The sequence below is a fragment of the Topomyia yanbarensis genome, chromosome 2 (assembly GCF_030247195.1).
Source record: "Topomyia yanbarensis strain Yona2022 chromosome 2, ASM3024719v1, whole genome shotgun sequence".
Lineage (NCBI taxonomy): Eukaryota > Metazoa > Arthropoda > Insecta > Diptera > Culicidae > Topomyia > Topomyia yanbarensis.
The window spans coordinates 137,730,947-137,751,639 of record NC_080671.1 but is presented as its reverse complement, the minus strand read 5'-3'; the positions used below and the strand labels follow the sequence as shown (position 1 = coordinate 137,751,639).

Sequence of the window (20,693 nt, the reverse complement as noted above, 5' to 3'; positions counted from 1 at the left end):
TTGCTATTCCGCGAATTGACAGTTTTCGGTGACGTCAGAGAAATCGTTGAGATAAACAAACGGATTTCTCGAAAGTTGTTAATTGACAATATTTGAGCTCTTACGGTGGAAAAAATAGTGTGCAATGGATTTTTGACTTAAATTACGCCATAATTACACTAGACACAGTGGATAATCAGTGCATCTATGTGATTATTAGCGTAAATCAGGAATTTGGATGCATGCCATAGAAAACATATCCCACCGTAATTTTCTGATCATAGCAAAGGTTTTGGACATCCGCATAGCTTCCTTGTGATTTACCAGGTGCCGATCATTCGTTAGCAGCAAACAATATATGAATTTCATGTAATTGTTTTCGCCGACGATTTCTATGACGCGCTCTCGTCAAATGTTTACACTCTAACGAGCTAGCCTAGTATATGTAAGCCGTGATGATTTGCAAATGGGTTTACTTACAAAAGACCTCAAATGAACATTATCCCATTTGGACACTCTTTCGAGTGTCGTTTTATCGGAACCATTAATTTATTTCAACAAAGCATGCTGTATTGCTAAACACCCCATTGTTACTAGGTAGGGGAGACCGGGGCTAGTTGGCGGTGTTTTCAGTTTTCAATTTTTACCGCATTGATGTAGGTAGATCTCTCAAAATAGAACACGCGGCATGAAAGAGCAGACTGTTGGCATCATCTCTGATTCTTTTAAAGTGTTTGATGCATTGTCTCCATTTTTAGAGATAAAAATATGTGACGCGGAAAACCCGCCAACTTACCCCAGCGCCGGGGTAAGTTGGCGGTATGTTGGATACTCCAAAAACTAAGCAATTAAATGGAGATTCAATTACTTGATGGGACCTTTCGGAACGTGCTGAATGTCTTTTCAAGAAAATGTATGTTAACCGACATTTGCTATTATGCTTCAGTTTCAATACCCCGGTATTTTGCCTTTGACGCGTACTCCCTATTCAAAAGCAAATTTTCTAAATTCTTTATGCGATTGGCCGGAATAAATGTTTCCTGCATTGACGGGATACACAAGAAAAAGATTTTCTTACTTTGGAGTGAATTCCAGAAATAAAAGTTTTTGATGACTTTTTTGCACTGTAAATAGTACTATTTAAAAAATAACTTTTGTTTGTGGATAGATGTAATATCTATACGGATACTGCAAGCTCTTTTCACGCGCTATCGAAAAATATAATCATTCGGGAAATAGATTGAAAATCACCCTAAGTAACGCGAAGAATTTAAAATTTAGAAAATTTACTTGGTATGCTCGAAAACACAATATCACCCACAACTTCCACCAAACAAATCATTTTGCAACAAAAACACATTGGATAATGGGTTTCACATAACTTGAGCTACGCAAGAAGAGGCAGCGCTATATGTCTAATAGAAACAGAGAAAAAGGGATTCCGCCAACTTACCCCAACCGCCAACTAGCTAGAGATGGGCGGGTATGGAATTTTTCGTACCCGGACCCGACCCGAACCCGAACATTATTTTTGTAAGCTTACCCGAACCCGACCCGTATCCGGATTTTATTAAAACACAAAACCCGAACCCGACCCGGATCCGGGCCTGTAAAAAAATCAGAACCCGAACCCGACCCGTACCCGACCCGAACCCGACCTGAATCCTACCCGCACCCAAATTAAAATAAATTAAAAACCGTGTCTGACCCGAACGCGATTTTCAATAAATAAAGAGTAGAGAAGCCCGGTGCTAGTTGACGGAGTTTTCATTTTTCATTTCATTTATTTAAATAGATTGTGTACTATTGCAAAATAGTATCATTCACGTAATAGAATAAAACTCACCGGAAATCACACAAACTCCACAAAATTAAGAAAATTCGTTTATTACGTTCGAAAACTGTAACCCAAAATTTTTACAAAACAAAATGAAATGCAACATATGAAAACATATTTTACATAATTTGTAGTAAAAAAACGAGAGATGTCTAATAAAACCGAAGCCAAAGGAACTCTGCCAACTTACGCCTTCCGCAAACTAGGCCCTAATTTACCAAGTTTGGGGTGGTTGCAGTAAGCTACAAAAAGGCGTTTTCTAAATCAATTTTGGGTCGCTGAATGCGGAAATCATATTCATTTTCTTTTTCGTAGAATCGTTTTTGCGCTTTTTGAAAATCGTGTTTTTGGCACTTTTTTCTTAGTCGACCCACCATTCGAAAGGTGTTGAAGTGCCCACAACAAAAATGTATAATATGTTCGGATTAAATATTAACAATTTGGGGTTGAGAGCGAACAAAGTAAAAAAAAGTAATTTGTTGTAAATTATTCATTTTTAGTAACAATCAAGAAAAAAGTTTTTTTTAATCTTATGTGACAGAGAAACTCCTCGCATAAATTTTAAGCCTAATACTACGTTCACACTACTAGTTAAAACGTGTTTTAATGCTATCTTGATGACATTTTTTTTGTTGCTAATTATTATAACGTGTTTAAAATCTGTAGTATGAACATAGTATAAGATTAGCCTTTATATTAAATATTTCAACCAATAATTTTCGAGATCATTTCACATTCAATGATGGAATGATTACATGTTTTGGTCGACAAAGGTATTCGAAGGGTCAGATCAAACGAACCTCAGGTATTATCAGGATTGCTGAAAACGCCCCGCCAGTGAGGAATAGAATCCCAGTCAGCACTTTGTAAATTGCGTGAATTGAACGAGTTGAGATTGATTTCTATTTCAGTATCTTTTGTTACAAATAGATTGATAACATCCCCGACTTTGTTAACCTTCTAAAACTCGCGTCATTATAGCTAGTACAACACCCTCAAAAGCTGCAGCAAAATCACGTTTGAGAAATAGCGGCTGCTTTTTATGGGAGCCATTCACATGAATACCAGAAGGTTGATCTTGTACGTCGAGCCAATAGACGATTTGAAAAATGTTTTTTCTACATCGTTTTTTACCGATGCCGAAGCAAAAGCTTTTTGACGGCTTTTCGTGACGTTGTGCATAGCTTTCTGAGAATATTCAATACAACACATACGAAAACGTTCAAGTGGAAAAGCTTATTTTCGACCGAAAGTGTGATTGGGTGAAAATCACAAAGATCCTATGTTTACTTAGTGTCTTATAACATACTTGATGTGAGGACATTTTTTCCGAAACTATTTTACCGTAAAATCGGGGTTTATATGAGTTTACATGAAACTTGTTTTAGTTAATTTTCGATGAGATCAATTCTTCCAAAAATCATCTAAACCAACATCAATTTTATTCTAAACACGTTCAATTCCTGTCCGTCCCGATTATTTTGTAATTTAGTGAGTGATCTTGCAATTAAGAAAGGCACAATTGATCAGCATATTTTGAATTAATTGTAATAATCTCATGTACGCATATACATGTGAACATTGCTTCTCAATTAAACTTATCAATAAATTATGTAACGCCAAACATTTTTGTCGATAAAGCCATAAAAAATCTACAATTTTTGTTGTTTGGTGGTTAATTTACACTATTTTCCTTGAACAGAAGTCATACACTACATATCTTTCCCATGCACTTGTTTTTCTTTTTGAATGGTGGATGAAGATGAAGAAAATTTACAACATTAATATTTCAAAAAAGCTCGAGAAACTTTACAAAAAGCGATAAATGTTTCCCTGTTTTTATAGTACAGCAAAATTTTTCAATCAAATGTTTCTAAATGATGAACTTCCAGCTCAATATCTATGGATTTTCGCTCCCCTGTAGGACGGATGTATGTCAAAATGGAAAATTATGCTTGTTTTAATATTTTCTACGAGGATAAGTAATCATTTTTGATTTTGGCGGAAAAGGTCATTCAAACATTCAAAAACGGGTAAATGCGCAATTTTTCGAAAAAAACCGACCTGACCCGTACCCGGAATAAATATTTTTTAATGTATCCGACCCGACCCGTACCCGGTGATAGCAAAACCCGAACCCGCCCCGATTCCTACGGGTACGGGTTCGGGTCGGGTATCGAGTAAAAATACCCACACCCGCCCATCTAGCCCCGGGCTCCCCTACTTAACTAGATTCGTTATCCCCGCCTATCTTCAAGGCCTTGCAAGGGAGCGCTTGGGGTAGGAATCAGGAATCAGAATATTGGCTCGATTGGTACGTTCCCCATGTTATTCGGAGATTTGTGCCTTGCCATGTCATCTCACCCCTTTCTTGATGATACGGGAAAGGGAAAGAAAAAGGTAGGAAAATGAGAAATGACCACACAATACAATCACAACACAACGCAATGAACAGCCTGGAATCTCCAATCCAGAAGGAATAATTATATTACTACAGGGCAGTTGCATACCAAATAATACTCAACACGCTGAATAGTAACCATGTGATAATTGATTTTGTAATGTCCAATCAGTGCCGTGACTAGAATGCTAGAATGACTAGAATTGTGCTTGGAAAAATGCAACAAATGCTTCGACATTTTCGAACTCACATACGACAGAAAAGTTTGTGTTTGAGCGCAAGTTTGCAAGCTATGCCAATGGTTGAAATGTTCGGATGCAGCCCAAGAGCGCATCTTGTGCTTCATCCAACTTATCGAAAGCGGTAGAACTGGTTCTGAACAAACAAAGTCAGTCGCAGCGCCCGCTCTAACCAATTCGTCCGCCCATTCATTTTGAGCAATACCGGAAAGATCGGGTACCCATAGAAGGTAGATAGAATTTGAAATGCTAAGTTCGTCGACTTGAGTTCGACATGCGATTACTAATTTCGATCTAGAATATCCCGAACTAAGTGCTTTCAGGGAAGCCTGACTGTCAGAGCAAAACTAGATTCTTTTACCGCAAATTCTTTGTTAAAGTGCCGATTGTATGCCACACATAATCGTGAAGATTTCTTCTTGGAATACGGTAAAGTATCTACCAAGAGAATGAATTTGGTTTAATCTCATTTCATGACAAGACACCAGACAGCGGCTCGGCCCTCCAACAAAGAATCATCAGTAAAACAAATTACATATTCTTTAAATTGTCGCTCCATCCATCCAGCCAGACAGACATTCCTCTCGAGGAGGAATTCTCACATTTAAAATTTCAAAAGAAAAACTACAACTGAGAATAAGGGTCACTAAGAGCAAGTGTATTCTCGTCCCAAGTAACCATTTGGGCCACAGTCTTGGCTGGTTGCACGATCTATTAGGTTACTGTTCCAAAGCCCAGTAACCTTAAGACGGAATGCACAAGAAAGTGCTTCTTGTTTCAGAAACACAGAACGCACCAGTCATCGCCATCAAGACCATCCTCTGAAGATGGTTTAACTTTGATTGAATTGTCATTACTTCTTCCTTCTGCCACCAAACAAGGCACCCGTATGCCAGTATCGGTCTAAAAATTGTTGTGTAGATCCACTGAATGTACTTGGGTTTGGGTCCCTAAGATTTGCCGAAAACCCGTCTATATTGGCCGAAGGCCATGCAAGCTTTCATGATCCTGAAATCGATGTGAGCTGTCCAATTAAGTTTTGAGTCAAGAATTACCCCAACGTACTTAACTTGATCTGCGATAAGTCAAAGAACTGCAATGGATGAGCTCCGGCTGTAAACCTTCGTTGAAAAGCACCATTGATGTTATATTTGGATTAACTCATAGCCCAACATGAAGACACCATTGCTCAACAACACATAAGGCTTGTTGCATCAAATCAAACAGTGTGTTATTTATTGCAAATACCGGTGATCATAATATGATAATCATCGGCGAAACCATACGTCGGAAACCCAAGCTCATTAAGTTTCCTAAACAAGCCATCGGCGACAAGGTTCCATAAAAGTGGTGACAGCACACCACCTTGAGGACAACCGCAGACACTCAGTTTCCTTATCTCTACTTGTCTTAACGATGAGCACAGATGTCGGTTGCTAAGCATTGCGTGTATCCAGTTCGTGATATATGAAGGTAGTACATGACCTCGTGCTGCTTCCAAAATGGATTCGAAAGACACGTTGTCAAAAGCACCTGCAATTTCGAAAAAAAAGCTCCTAAACTTGATTGCTATTGTGAAAAAGCCTTTTCGATGTTGTAGACAACATTGTGTAACAGGGTGGTAGTAGACTTCCCTAACTGATATGCATGTTGCATTGCATGGAGCGGGTGCTCGCCCAAGCTAACAAGCTAACATCCCGAATGTAGTGGTCGAGTAAACGTCCCACTGATTTGAGATGAAGGTGGTCAGACTGATGGGTATAAAGCTCTTTGCCTCCTCATAAGTAACACGGCCACCTTTCGGAATGAATTATACAGTTATTTTCCGTCACGCTAATGGCATGTATCCTGTTGCAAGACTACAAGTAAGAATATGCTAGAAGTGTTCATATCCTCTTTGAAGTAGAATCCTGTTGCAAGACTACAAGTAAGAATATGCTAGAAGTGTTCATATCCTCTTTGAAGTAGAACGCAGTCGAACATTTGATCGATTCGGTTGTCACAATTTTGCGAACAAATGCCCAAGAATCAGCACTGAAAAGAACACAGGGACAGTCGACGGTGATGGCTCCGTACAGCCTGGAAAGTGGGTGTCAAAAAGACAAATGAGTACCACATCTTCATCAGATGAGTATTCACTAATAGCAGTTCTGATCGATCTGACATGAAAATATTTTCGATTTCAAAAGTAACTTATTTCATATACTAGTCTCGTTGAGACTTGAGACATTTGTGCACATGCTTTTCCAACCACTTCTCTCAGAGGATCGAAGGGCATTTCTGTAGGCTTTGCGAGTCAACCTTAATGCCTCCGATCGGTCGCTTCGTCTGCAATTCCAAGCTCTTCTGCATATCTTTTCGAGTCGAACAAGTTCGGTATTCCACCAAGGTGTTCCTCTAGAGGAACGCATAACTCGAAGCGGACAAGTCTCTTGGTATACTGCTACTATGAGTGAGTTTGTTTTATTCAGGAACTCATCCAAGTCACTTGGAGATTCAATCGTCGGAAGATACCCACGAAACCGTATTCGCCAAACCCTCTTCGTAGAGGTCCCAGTTAGTAGATTTTGGATTACGATATGTGACGATATTTAGCGAGACGTTAAACTGATCAAAGACAATGTACTTATGATCAGAAAACGACGGGTTGAACTCGTTTGGTACGAGCCAGTTTTCCAACTCATGCGTAATACCGCCAGAGCAGAGAGTTACGTCTTCAACCCTACAACCCTTTTGAAATCATCAGAAGGTGATGGTTCATTATGGGGCAAATATGCCGAACAATAGACGTATTTCTTGTTTATGTTGTCAACAGTCATATTTACCGTGACAGCAAAAATATCGCGAGTTGTGAGGTAAATTCACGTGGATTTATGATGCCAATTGTTGAAAGCTACGTAGATGCGTTTAAGTAGCTTTCCAAAATAGAAGTTTCCTTTATGAAAATACGATTCTTGAACCAAAACTATGGACGCTTTTTCTTCCTACACAAGACGGGATAGATTCATAGTGGCTGTACGTTCATACTGAAGTTTAATTTGTGCTCCTCTAACCATACTCTATCACAGCACTACACATTTCATCATCAGCACTTGTTGTACAGCACCTAGAATATACCAAACACGTTGGCTTATAATCGCCTGTAGCGAACCCCGAAATGGGTATTAAGGACACGTCCATCATCTGAATCCCACGATTTACGAAGAAGCAAACGTTCACTATGTCAGAGATTCGCGTAGCACAGCAAGGGTAAGACCCACGACACTCTGTGCACGACTGATATGTTTTAGTCCTGCCAGCGATTCATTCCTCGGCACGAAGAAACACATTTACTTGAGGACTGCTCTTGTCAGTCGCCTCTTGCGACATAAGCGCAGAAACCCAGTGGATTAATTCTTGGCTGAGATACTTCAACACGCCGGATGCCACACGGTCTCTAGACTTATTTTGTCCGGAGAAAGATAATGAACTGTTACTAACCTTCTGATGGACGATAGCCATAGATTTCTTATCGCCGTTTATCTCCATTCCCAAGAGAATTCGTAGAGCAACATCAAGTAGGTTCAATAGTGCTCGCGCAACTACAGACCAAGTATTTGCGATTCGGCAAATCCTACAGAATTCTCGCGAATACAGGGTACCCACTCATAAACTGTTTATATATGTCAAAGCCGCATTCGATACAATCAATCGAAATCTATAGCATATAATGCACGAATACGGGTTACCTAACAAAGTAGGATAGTTAATCAATGGATCGTGTGATGCGCTATCAAAGAGACTCTCATGTCATTTTGAGTCTCGGAAAGATTACGGACAGGTGAGGTGCTCCCTTGTACCCTGTTCTAAATCGCTTTGGGAGGTATGATGGGAAGAGCAAGAATTTTTTTATCCATGTTTATCTTCCGTTGGCTTCTGTCCACCCAGGGTGCTTATCACCCACGCATATAGACGATTTTAATGTCTGGATCCTGGATATCGGCCCATGAACACTCGGACCGGACCCAACGGCATTACTTCGTATCTGCGACAAAAAGTGACCAGAGATTTTTCACCTCAGAAATTATTAACGCAATCAAGAAAAAGATTAATGCGAACGGAACGATTGGTCGGGAGCGTCAAAAACAAAAAGGGAATCCATGAGGAAGTGGCCGACCATAAAGTGTGACTATCGCCGATTCCAACAAAACTTTGCAGTTGTGTTCGGTTTATGAATCTCCATGATTTCCTCTACCTGCATTTTGATATAAGATTGATTTTTAAAAGTGCATAGAAGTTTTTGCTTGCAACGTTTTCCTAAAAAATGTTCGATTACCGGCTTTTATACAGTAAAACTATATGAGAAAGAGTTAAAGGGAATGAAAACTTCTGCACGAAGAAAAAGATGAGTAAATAATGTCAGGGACATAACCGAAGTGAAGTAGAATACGTTTAGCCTGTTAATTCGAATGCTGCGATTTTTGTTATCTTCTGCATGGTTGCATTCAAATTAGCAAATCAATCCGGCATAATGGTACACGTACATTGGAAGGAAAAATATGTAAACATCTATGCCCTTCTTCAAGACTATAGAATGATTCTAGCATAAGTCAAGTCGTATGTTTTGCTTACGATAATTGACAGCGATGGCGTCATAGTTTTAGTCCGAGTGGGCAATAAGATACGCATAGCATGTTACGGGGAATATGTCGCATTTTCGCTATCTATACGCTTGCATTACAACCACATAAATCATTTACGATGCGTTGGTGTAAATAGAATCGTGGTCGTACCTCGAAAGTTTCAAACGTGCGTATTGTGTGCCCGTGACACATGCGTGGCAAATTCCATATGTTTGATTTGTTCCCAACATTCACTTCAACCACTCGGGTTATTTTCGAGTATCTATACTACCCACACTATCCACCAGCCCTGATTATTCAAGATTTTGATAGACATGTGTATAGTGAGATCAAAATGTCTTCGTCTAGCTTTTTCATAAATGTGTAAGTTTAAAGCATGGCATGCACATATAAAGTAAGTTAAGGGTCAAATCGGATAACAAATACTTTTTAGACTCACTGTACGTTGAACTCACTCCACAGTTAAAAGCCGGTAAAAGGGCATTTGCGCGTGGAATGTCAGCCACGGTGTCTTTGCCGAACAACATTATTCACAAAAAATCGGCATCTGTAAAACTACAGGATGTGAAAGAATGGACTTTTCCCTTTCATTTAAAACAAAGGGCAAAGTAATCGGTCGGGGGTCTAGAACAACTTTTTATTTTAAAGTTTTTTGATTGAATTGAAACTTAAGTTTTTTAATGAAACTAATTCGCATTTCTGCTACTTATTGGAACTATAGACATTCAAAAAATACTAAATGTGAGAATCTGATGAAAATCTCATTGTCTACAACTTCGTAGAGGTGTGGAAAGGTATTGACCAAATTTATTCGATATTCATACCTTTTCTAGATGTAGATTAATGTAGTAACGGATTTTATCACGTATTCGTGCCTTTTTCATTTCTTTTCTCGCTCAAGGAGATAGCTAATGTAATCTAGAATGACCCTTCTTCCTGATCCTATGCTGCATAGTAAAATACAATTGGATTAAAGTCAAAACTTTATATTTTAATGAACTAGTAGCCAGTTCAAGTCATTGTAATAAACGTCGGATTTTATTGCTACTTTGAATTGAGAATCCTGTTTGTCCTTATCAACATTAAAAGAAAGATGATTGAAAGAGAAAAAAGCTGTTTGAGTTTTGAATCCACGTTTGTTATCTTTTGGGGTCCATTCATTTCATCAGAATTTATAGATGCAGAGTTTTTCTTACCCTCCAATTTCGAACACACTTCACATAATCTTAGAAAAAAGGAACGACACCAAGTTTCATAATTTCCTTTAAGAACTTCTGGAGTCGCTATTCGCTGCATATCGAGCACAACATAAAACAAACAAGAAAATATAAGGCTGGACCACACATAGAGGGCGCCAACACCAACTATTCGTAGAAGAGAAATTGAATATCGAGATGTTCGGAAGAAATACTGTAAAATACTTGTTCTACAACTTTATAGAAGACACCTAATTTCTATCTCTCTTCGTTGAAACATTAGTATTGGCGCCATCTTTGCGGTAACATGTGGAACTAAAATGCTCTAACCAAAACATCAGTGGTATTATTTACTATAATTCTTCTGAACATACTAGTGAGCTAAACCTAACCAAAATGTCACAAAAAATTGAGAAATAAAATTCATAGGAATCGCAACTGCACTGAAAAAACTAGACATGTGGAAAACACTTGAATTGATTAAATTGTAAAACACATGAAAAAAGACGTTTGCCATCTAGTAGAGTGTGGACAATGTGATTTTCAAGTGGAATTCTTGCGAACATTATGTGAAAATCACATAAATAACATAAGAAATACCATTGACTAAGATTTCCAAATGAACTACACGTGAATATCGATTAGTTTTACCTATAGAGCAAAGTTCATACAAAGGGACATAACATGCCAAAATTCAATGGTAAACATATCGTATTCATGTAAAAGTAGATTGAATATAATTTGAAATAGCACATGACCTGCATTTTAATAGATTTTCATGTGAAATTCGACGGGGAAATCATTTGATTTGCTTTTCAACTTGCAAGTGCAGTTGAAAATGATGTTAAATTTCCTTTGGTTTTATAGTGTGATTTTTTATCAGCGTGACTCTGACATCACTTCGCTCGAAGTTTAATAGCTTCTTTCAACAAAGCCGGATTGATTAGCAATCTTCGACGAAATTGTAGAAAATTAAATTATATTTATTTTTTTCACTTACAGTGATAATACGATGCATACATAGCCACCTAGCGGCGAAAATGCGAGCTCGTGGGTTTTCTCCGTGTAAATTGTCGAAAGATCCCATATAAACTTCAGGCACGTTGGTCTGGTGGCTAGGCTTGTCGGATTTGCTTCAAATTTGGTGCAAGTACTCCTGGTGGTACTAGGAATCGACTCAGGGGTAGGCCGATTGAGTTTTCAAAAATGCATTATTTACCTGGGCACCTGTTATACAATTAATCTGGCTCTACGGTTCGTTATAAAACTATGTTTATAGTAGTATATACGATGATATGTAAAACATTTTCCCAGTTTCCCGCTTCTATTGCTGATTGCAAAAGCTATGTTTATTTTCAGATTATAATCAAGCAGGTTTTATTCATGGGTCATTCCAGGTCAGATTTACAACCAAAATGTTGTAGCCAACGGTGCGGCTTCCCAAAAACATCGAAAATAGGGACATGTCCTTTAAAATAAGGACGGTTGGTAATCTCCATGCTTATAATAAGCAAAGCATTGTTTCTATTAGGGCTGTGGTACCGGTATCGAAAAACCAGGGAATACCGACCCGTTTTTGGCACCGAAATACTGGTACAGAAAAAATAAATACTGGTATTTTCGGTACCATGCCAAAATTTATATTTACAGTAGGATTCCGTTTTTGGCAACAATATTTTTTTTCAGTTGCCAAAACTGGAACCGTGCCTAAAATGGAACCTTACCTTAAAAGCTTTTATTTTCAATTTGTGACATCACGAATGTCACAAGAACATTAATTATATAAGAATATGTGAAATGGAATGAAATAATAGAAAAAATCAACAAATTTAACTTTATTCGCTATGCCCGCCTCCATAAAATATAGTGAATATGACTCCTTTGTTTGGAAATAAAGTCAAAAGCGATATCCATTATTACAACAAAATGATTATTGAGCATTTTTCAAAAGATTTACTATGAACAAAAATAATGTTGCCAAAAACAGAACCCGTTTGTTGCCAAAAACGAAACTTTTTTGTTGCCAAAAATGGAGCATGCCAAAAACGGAATCTTACTGTATTTGATATATCTAACCTAGAGAATCAGAATGCCATAACCAGCAGAAATCTATCCTGTAATAACGGGAGCCAAATTAACACTCTCCCCAGTAAAATTACGCAGTATAAGTAAACACAAATCGCAACAGGCAGATCTTCAACCCACACAGGACACTCAGAAGTATTTGTTGACTGGGCACACAGAAGCGACACGCAGTTTGTATGAGCGCTATTGTGGCCCTAGCGCTGATTGAAAGAAAAACGAACTCATGTACGATTAATGTAATGATTGCTTCGTCTTTGAGAAGCTGTGAGAATTTGAGCAGAGAGAGAATTCAGTTATGTCCAGTTATGTGTGCTGTAAGACTTTATATACATGCGTTTGTAGACTGTAGTTGAAAACTCGTACGTTACAAACTGGAAACTAACTTTTCTCCAGAGTTTTAGTCTTTGATGGGGCCATATTTGACCCCTGAATAAACCCTTCAATAGGAAGGCCTATCGCAAAATTTTGATCGGCAATGTGGTATATGTTTAAAAGTATGTATAAGTTCCGTCATACTGAACGGAATTCACAGTATTTACAACGAATATAAAGTACGATTTTTTTAGGATGTTTCACAAAACAAGATTCGGATTGGTTTCCATTATTTGTGGCGTCACGTCACGTCATTCGCTGTTTAAGGGAGGTGTCTGGTGTAGAGGGCATTTTTTGTTGATCGATTAACTACAAGTCTAAGCTTTACAAATCTTATTGAATTTCCTGTGTCAGACAATTTTATCAAGAGGCGCCCTCTATACTGTAGCACGTGGAACTAAAATGTTCTAATCAACACATCATTCGTATTATGCACTATAATTATTCTGAACATGCTACAATTAAAGTGTTATAGCACGCTACAAGTGCAATCTATGTTTTATCAGTGGCTATAAAACTACCATAAAACCTCAATTGTTACTAGGGTAGTGAGCTATACCTAACCAAAATGTTTAGTTCGTGGGAATCGAGTACTGATACACAACCATGCACTTCTAGACCCCATGCGAAACTGACTCAGATATCACTTCACTAAAAGTTTAATATCTTGTTTTAGCAAAGCCTGATTGACTAGCAGTCTTCGATAAATTTGTAGACAATTAAATTATCTTTATTATTTTCACTTACATTGATGATATGCATCGTATAGTACCACCCAGCGGCGAAAATGCGTGATAATGGGTAAATTGTCAAAAAATCCCATTCAAATTTCAGGCACATTGGTCCGGTAGCTAGACTTGTCCGATTTGCTTTGAATTTGGAGCAAGTACTCTTGGTCAGTCTACTTTCTACTTCTGCCGCAGTCAGACGTACAATCGAGCCAAGTGAACAACAGGCCTCTCGATCTAGTGTGCATTGTCTCGAGAACAAAGGAAACATCGGACTATTCTTGTCATCATGAGTAAAGTTGACGAAAAAGCTCTACTCCGACCCAACGCTGCGGTCGTTGACTTTAAATTTTGTTTAAAACGACCGAGTTTTAGTGAAGTGGAATACCTTCTGAAGATAAAAATGCAACTTAGACTTACGGAAGTGTTGTACCTTCAGTATCATCATCTTCGCAGTGCAGTGTTAATATCATTCAACACGTTAGCACAAGCCGAGCGTTTCGTTTTGAAGAACAACTTAAAACACGTGGTTGAAAGTGACAACGTTGAAATTAAGATTCCCGTATATATTGAGAATGATTATATAGATGTAAGGTTATATGACCTATCGCCTCGTACCCCTCCTGAGCCAATTGCAAAATGCATGTCGCAATACGGAGAAGTAGAATCCGTTACACCTGATACTTGGAGAAACTTCTTCCCGGGTACTCCTAACGGCGTTTTTGTAGTAAGGATGCGGGTTGAAAGGCCTATACCCTCCTACTTGACAATAAAACTCAAAACTCACGGAACTACAATTATGCAAACTACGCTATGCACCCATGAGGGGCAAACTCCTACGTGCAAGTATTGTAATCAGACAGCTCATCATGGACAACCTTGCGCGGAAGATGCAGAGGAAGACGCATCTCAGCCGATTGCCAACTCATCTACGGCAAACCAACCCAAAACAGAGTTTTCAATACCAATGCCTGAACCACAAACGGTGGCCAAATTTGTGGCAGCAGTTGCACAGACCATAATGACAACTACAAAAGAAGCATGCAGTACCGCAAAATCAACTGTAAGCAACATTAGCAAGGATAACAATAACAGTGACGGATTCACGCTGGTCAGCAATAAGTGCAAGAAACAAGGAAAAATATCTGATCACGGACACCAAGCCGGCTTCGACCTGGACGTGAAAAACAAAAAAGAATTAAATGACCCCCCAGATGCAGATTGCCAGCAAACCCCGCGAAAGAAGGTCTCCGCTCGCAATAAAAAGTTGCGCGCTCGAGATCCAGTATTATAATAATATTTGTTTATATTTTTATTTTTACATTTGTAAACATATAAAAGATCCACGGCTCCGTTAAGCTACCGCTATGAGCCGTGTCAAATAAACGAATTATAAAAAAAAAGTACTCTTGGTGGGACTGGAATCGACTCAGGGGTGAGCCAGGGGGCATTTTTTCTTGTCAGTAACCAACCTGGAGTCACATAAGGAAGCAGTATGAGTACATTTCTGTACATGCTTTTCTTCAAGGATGCAGCATTTATATGTGGTGTTGGGCGTTAAATAGTTTATGCTAATTTTTGTTTACTCTTACGACGATTGTATCTACCTGGAAGAGTCCCTAGTGTGACTTTTCGAAATCTACGGCTATCATAATATGATTATTTAATCATGCGGACTTTAAAACTCTCTCAACTGGAAGTTGTCATGTTGCAGATAATGATTACTCAGGTTGTTATTGCTTTGGTCGTTTTAAAGCTTAAAAATACAAAATCTAAGCTATGAAACATTGTCCTTCAACATCAAACAGAATTTCCATTTGTGCAATCAGTGAAAGTAAATTGAAAATTTATTGCGATGTTTAAATTTCTTTTGATAACAAAGCGAGTATTTGATTTTGTGTCTTGCCGAAATGAAATAAATAAGCAAATCAGCGCATCAAAATGAGAAGAAATTTTAGTAGCTTCTTTGGCAATCATAACTTGAAATTAAATTAATATTTGTATTTGAATCTGACAAGAAAATGTTCTTTCGTTTTTCTGTAATTTTGATGTTAAGCACGGAAAACAACATGAGTATAAGTTGACACTACTGAAAATGCTTTCTGAGATTGTATCCGATTGGACATGACCAACTGAAGCCACACAAAAAGATTCATCACGGGATGATTTTTATAAAAAACAATCAATGGCGAAATGGACTTCGTGAACATTGGCATTCAAGAATGGTGTGAGTTGTCATTCACCAATCGCTAAATACCCCCTCAATGCTAGCTGGATCAAACCGCTTATGATTATAACTGGCCTGTTGAGGAGTGAAAGTGCCTAGAGCTATATTTATTAATCTAAATTTAAATAAATTCTTTAAGCCTAAACACTAAGTAAACTAAACCGGAATGAATTAAAACTAATTGCCTGAATTAAATAAACTTATAAATGCCCACCACCAAAAAACCCGAACAAGTGTGTGCCACCCTACTAATCCCGCAATACAGCATAAACTTCTATAACAATACCGTACCGATCGATCAGACACCATACGAGCACACAGAAGAAATGATCGCTGCACCGTGTGAGACGGAATAGACAAATCAGCTGACAAAGGCAGGGTCCAATAATATCTCGATCGATACAATACCGTTCGTGCGTACCCCAGTAAAATCGGCCGTCGCGAGTGAAGGAATAAAAGCTTGTTGCGAATATTTTCACCGCAAAGTAACATTCCCGGGAAACTGCAAGTGAAGTGCAATTTATGAGCCGTATGTGATTAGTGAATCTACAGCAGTAGTAAAGTCCTTGCAGTGCAGTGTCGAGTAAAGAAAAGCAATCCCAAGTGCAAAGAACAAAGGGCTGCAAGGCAGCATATCCATCCACAGAACGGGTAAAACGGGGACCTTAGTGGTGTAGTGAAGTGATTGCGATAAAACTGGGTGCTCACCAATGATCATCCTGGGCCGTCTCAGTAGATAGACGGAAGAAAATCCTCCGAACCCGGAACCCCATGTAAGTCGCCCTAACACTGGCCTATTGGCGATTCTACGTCGAAGCCGTTTACAGATAGCGCTGGAAGGAAAGTGTTGCTGATTTCATTTTGTTCTGTCATAGTAGATATTTTTTGGTAAAAAAAATACTTTCAAACGACATATCGCCTCTTAATTTGTTGATAATTTCTTACCAAAACAAAAAGAAAACTATCATTTTATGAGACTGTGAGTAAACATCTTGCGAAAATGGTGTAAAACATTGTAATTTCTGATATTGTCCGCAGAGCTACATGTGGGCAATTCCAAAATGTAATTCGTGGAGCACCACAGCACCATTTCCCGTTCCTACTAATTCGAACAAAGCCTTTATGAGATGGCGTGAATTCAAGAAACTCTCCGGATCACGAGAGGAAAGAATAAGTCGGGTTCATTGGGAATTTCCAGTGTATGTAGGAAGAAGACGAGTTGGTGTTTTAGAAGAGCAAAGCTCAGTAACTTTTTTGCCAGAATCTCCTATAGAGTCCTAAATAGTAGAAAGCTCAACATTGGTATTGACAGGGTCTCGGCTTCCAGTTGAAATTTTATTTATGGAAAGTATTTTTATAATAACCATAACACCACCGACGAAATAACACCACCATTACATTTCGAAGAAATGTATAAGCCAAATGAACTTTTGAATGATTGAAACTCCGATAATTTGCAAATAAAACTAAATTTCTAACTTATTTCATTCCTGGAAATGTTTTTTCGTGAATAAAACTAAGTTGTCGTAGGAAGCTACGACACGCACTTGCGTGTGTAAGCAACCGACTGCATCACTTTGGCAGTTCATGAGCTGAAGCCAATTAGAGGGCGTTTAGTGCAAAATTGCCTTTTTAACGTCATAACTCGCAAAACATTTGAGATCCACTCCAAAATGTGTACACAATATTTTTAACATGATTCTTAAGATTAAAAAAAATTAGCAAAGCAATTTAAAATAAGCGAAGATTTTTTTAAGAAATTCAAATTGTTTATAAAAATTACAGTATAGGTAATAATTGCAGTATGCCAAAAAATGCTATATTTTTTCGGTAAGCTCATGCGAAAACGCAACTTTCGTTATTTATTTTTTTTTCTACACATCAGTGATTGAAAAATGTTCAATTTTATAAACATCAAAAGTTCAAAAACTCACAACTAGAAAAAATTATATTCACCCACAACCAAAATACGTGTTAATTTTTTTTGCTAAAGAATGCAAAGAACAATCTTGAGAGGAATTAAAATTTTGGTTGTAAATCTGACGTGGAAGGACTCTTGTATAAAGTGTGAAAGTAAATTTATTCCTAATTCTCTTTTTTTCCTCTCTCTATATAGTGCCAGTTTGCATGCCATCAGACGAAGCGGACTTCACCGGCCGAATGGCAACCGTCACCGGATGGGGACGGTTAACGTACGGTGGCGGAGTACCCTCAGTGTTACAGGAAGTTCAAGTAAGTTTAAAGTAAATAATAACACGGCATTCAATTGCCCAAATTTACGCTCGAAATTCAATTCCCAAAATGAATTTTTTTCACCACTCTGTTCTTGCCATTTATCTTTTGTTTCGTTCATGCTACTTCCTGCCCTATAGGTCCCAGTGATAGAGAACAGTGTCTGCCAGGAGATGTTCCACATGGCCGGACACAACAAGAAGATCCTGCCGTCGTTCGTTTGTGCTGGCTACGCGAACGGCAAGCGAGATTCCTGCGAGGTAGGTTGCCCCCTTTCTCCTGTAGTGCTTTCATCCCGTCCGGGGATCGAACGTATCGAATGTTATTAATTTAATATTGATTTTACATTTGGGAGTTGCCCCATCCCAGACGGATGACGGTAAATGGGTGAGCGAGAAATTGTTGTGTACAGAACATGCCAATGCAATGGAACGGACAGACAGCTAACGTCCGATTTCAATTGGTCGGCCAATCAGGTGTGATATTGTATTAGTTTTGAATTCGTGGCCTATGGTTTAGTTAGTTAGTTCGATGAAACTACGCTTGAGCTGCTACAGTTATCAGTCACTGCTAGTTGATTGTTGTAGCAAATGGCGCAATATCGGACGTGGGTAGTTTCGGTTCTGTGAAACGTAATTTTATTCAACTGAAAATAATTTTAATTTAATTTTACCAATTGCGGAACATAATTCTAAATTCAATATATTTGATTTATTTCGCCGACAATACTAAAAATTAGTGGGCCTCATTTTCCTGAGATCTAATTATACATACCCACCCATCACATTCAAACAAAGAATGATGCAATAACGTTCCGTTCTGGGAAGGATTTCGATTATAAAGATATCTAAATTAAATCTTCTGTTTATATGCATTGATTATTAAGCTATTTATAAAGGGTGAGTGGTAATTAATTTTTGACCCGGCAAGGACAATGGGGCACATTAGCAAAGCCTTGGTACCACATTATAATTAAAGTCTTGTTCATTCGGGTAAAATGTTAAAATCGCTATATTTTGGTGACTTATGTAAGCGATTTCGTTTGTAATTTTATTGAAAGAAACGGCTTAATTTTTTGTGTTTGCGTATATTTTCAAAATCCGGTTTGGGCATTATCGTGCGAAAAACTTTTTTGTCACTCTAATGTTAATACTAACTGGAAGTAAACAACTCAACTCTCCCTCCGCAAAACTGTTTCTAACAGCGCTCACCCGACAGACTTAGGAAATAAAAATGCCAAAACCATCCAATTTTTTTTTCAGTGATTACATTCTATCATCACCTTCAATTCGCAGCTCTCAACTTTCGATATTAATTAACTCTCATCTATTTTTCTCGTTTCACACACATACACACACGAACACCCCAGGGCGACAGCGGCGGTCCATTGGTGCTGCAGCGGGCCGACGGACGCTACGAACTGGTCGGCACGGTGTCCCACGGGATCCGATGTGCAGCTCCGTACCTACCGGGAGTGTACATGCGAACGACATTCTACAAACCCTGGCTGCGAAGTGTCACCAATGTGAAGTAAGCGAGATGGAAATGAGAAAAGCTGGCCCTCCTGCAACCCTTTCTCCTCTTCCTGCATAACAACACAACAACAACAACAAATGGTGGTTAATTAGTTTGTACTGGCGTGGGTGCGCATTTTGGAGTGGCTTGATGTGAGCGTGTGTGTGACAATTTTCGAAGGAACGGGATGAATGTGCGTGGAAAACTCTGATCGAGCGAGTGAATCTCTAGCAAAATTTCGTAGGTAGTTACATTTTAGGGAACAAATTGCAATAATTTATCTAGCGAATAGATGGATGTGATTTGGAGTCATTGTTAAGATTAATTTATTGTTGTTGATAGTTATTAAAATATTTATTTTTAGCTGGTAAGTGGACAGAACAAAAAACATCTAACGAACAGTAGGATGAAGTGGCGGTGTAAAAATGTGATTATTTTAATTTATTTCCAAATGAAAAAATATTAATTCTTAGAAAAATTTACATAATAAATTTAATCAATCCGAAAACCGTTCCCGAAAACTAAACCAGAAATACCGGAACGAACGAACTTTATAATTCAATTATTCAAAAATTATTGCGCTCCTAAAAGTGGGACTTTTATTATTGCTTCTAGTCACGAAACGTCATGCTTCAAGCACGAATCTCTGTGTCTGCACCCGAACAAGTTGGTTCCTGCCTAACTCAACCTGAATCAAACAAATCGGCTAATTAGCGATGCTATCAAATTGCTTCCATTCACAATTTTGAACAAATCGATTTTATAGCGTAGGGCTAGAAATTCTGCTCGTTGGGAAAGGTGATAGCAAAATGTGAGTTTTAATCGTTATTATTAGTTATTATAACTGTATCAGATGTGGAACACTCCAGCAATGTTTACGGATACAAGTGAGGTATCGTGCAACACCATCATAAACAGTGGAGTGTGAACGCATAGTGATTTACTCTTTATCAATAAAGAAGCAGACAGAGAGAACAGACTTACATGTTCGAACAAATGAGTGTAAGATAATTACACTTTAAGACTTTAATCTGACTAGTATCGATGATCACGGTGATCAATACGTATACTGGAAATTTACCGCGTCTGTTTTTATGAATCTAATTTCAAGTTCCGTTTTTGCTAACAAGCCCGTCTATCAGATTAACAATCCATTGTATTTCCCTTCAATGGTCGTTATTATCGCTCGTAGTGTATTTTATAAACAATCCGATATGGAAAATAGGAAATACTTTCCTTGATTTATAACATAACTCATTG

The 20,693-nt window shown here is 38.3% G+C and overlaps 1 protein-coding gene across 1 annotated transcript in view; it reads left to right on the top strand.

Annotated features, from left to right (window-relative positions):
- Positions 1-19,846, top strand: part of LOC131679795 (serine protease filzig) — a 54,386-nt gene extending 34,540 nt beyond the window's left edge. The window contains exons 6-8 of the mRNA XM_058960541.1: positions 17,803-17,918; positions 18,059-18,178; positions 19,288-19,846. Of these exons, the coding sequence (XP_058816524.1) occupies positions 17,803-17,918; positions 18,059-18,178; positions 19,288-19,452 (401 nt within the window). The 3' untranslated portion in view covers positions 19,453-19,846. The remainder of the gene's footprint in view (positions 1-17,802; positions 17,919-18,058; positions 18,179-19,287) is intronic.
- Positions 19,847-20,693: the final 847 nt, after the last annotated feature.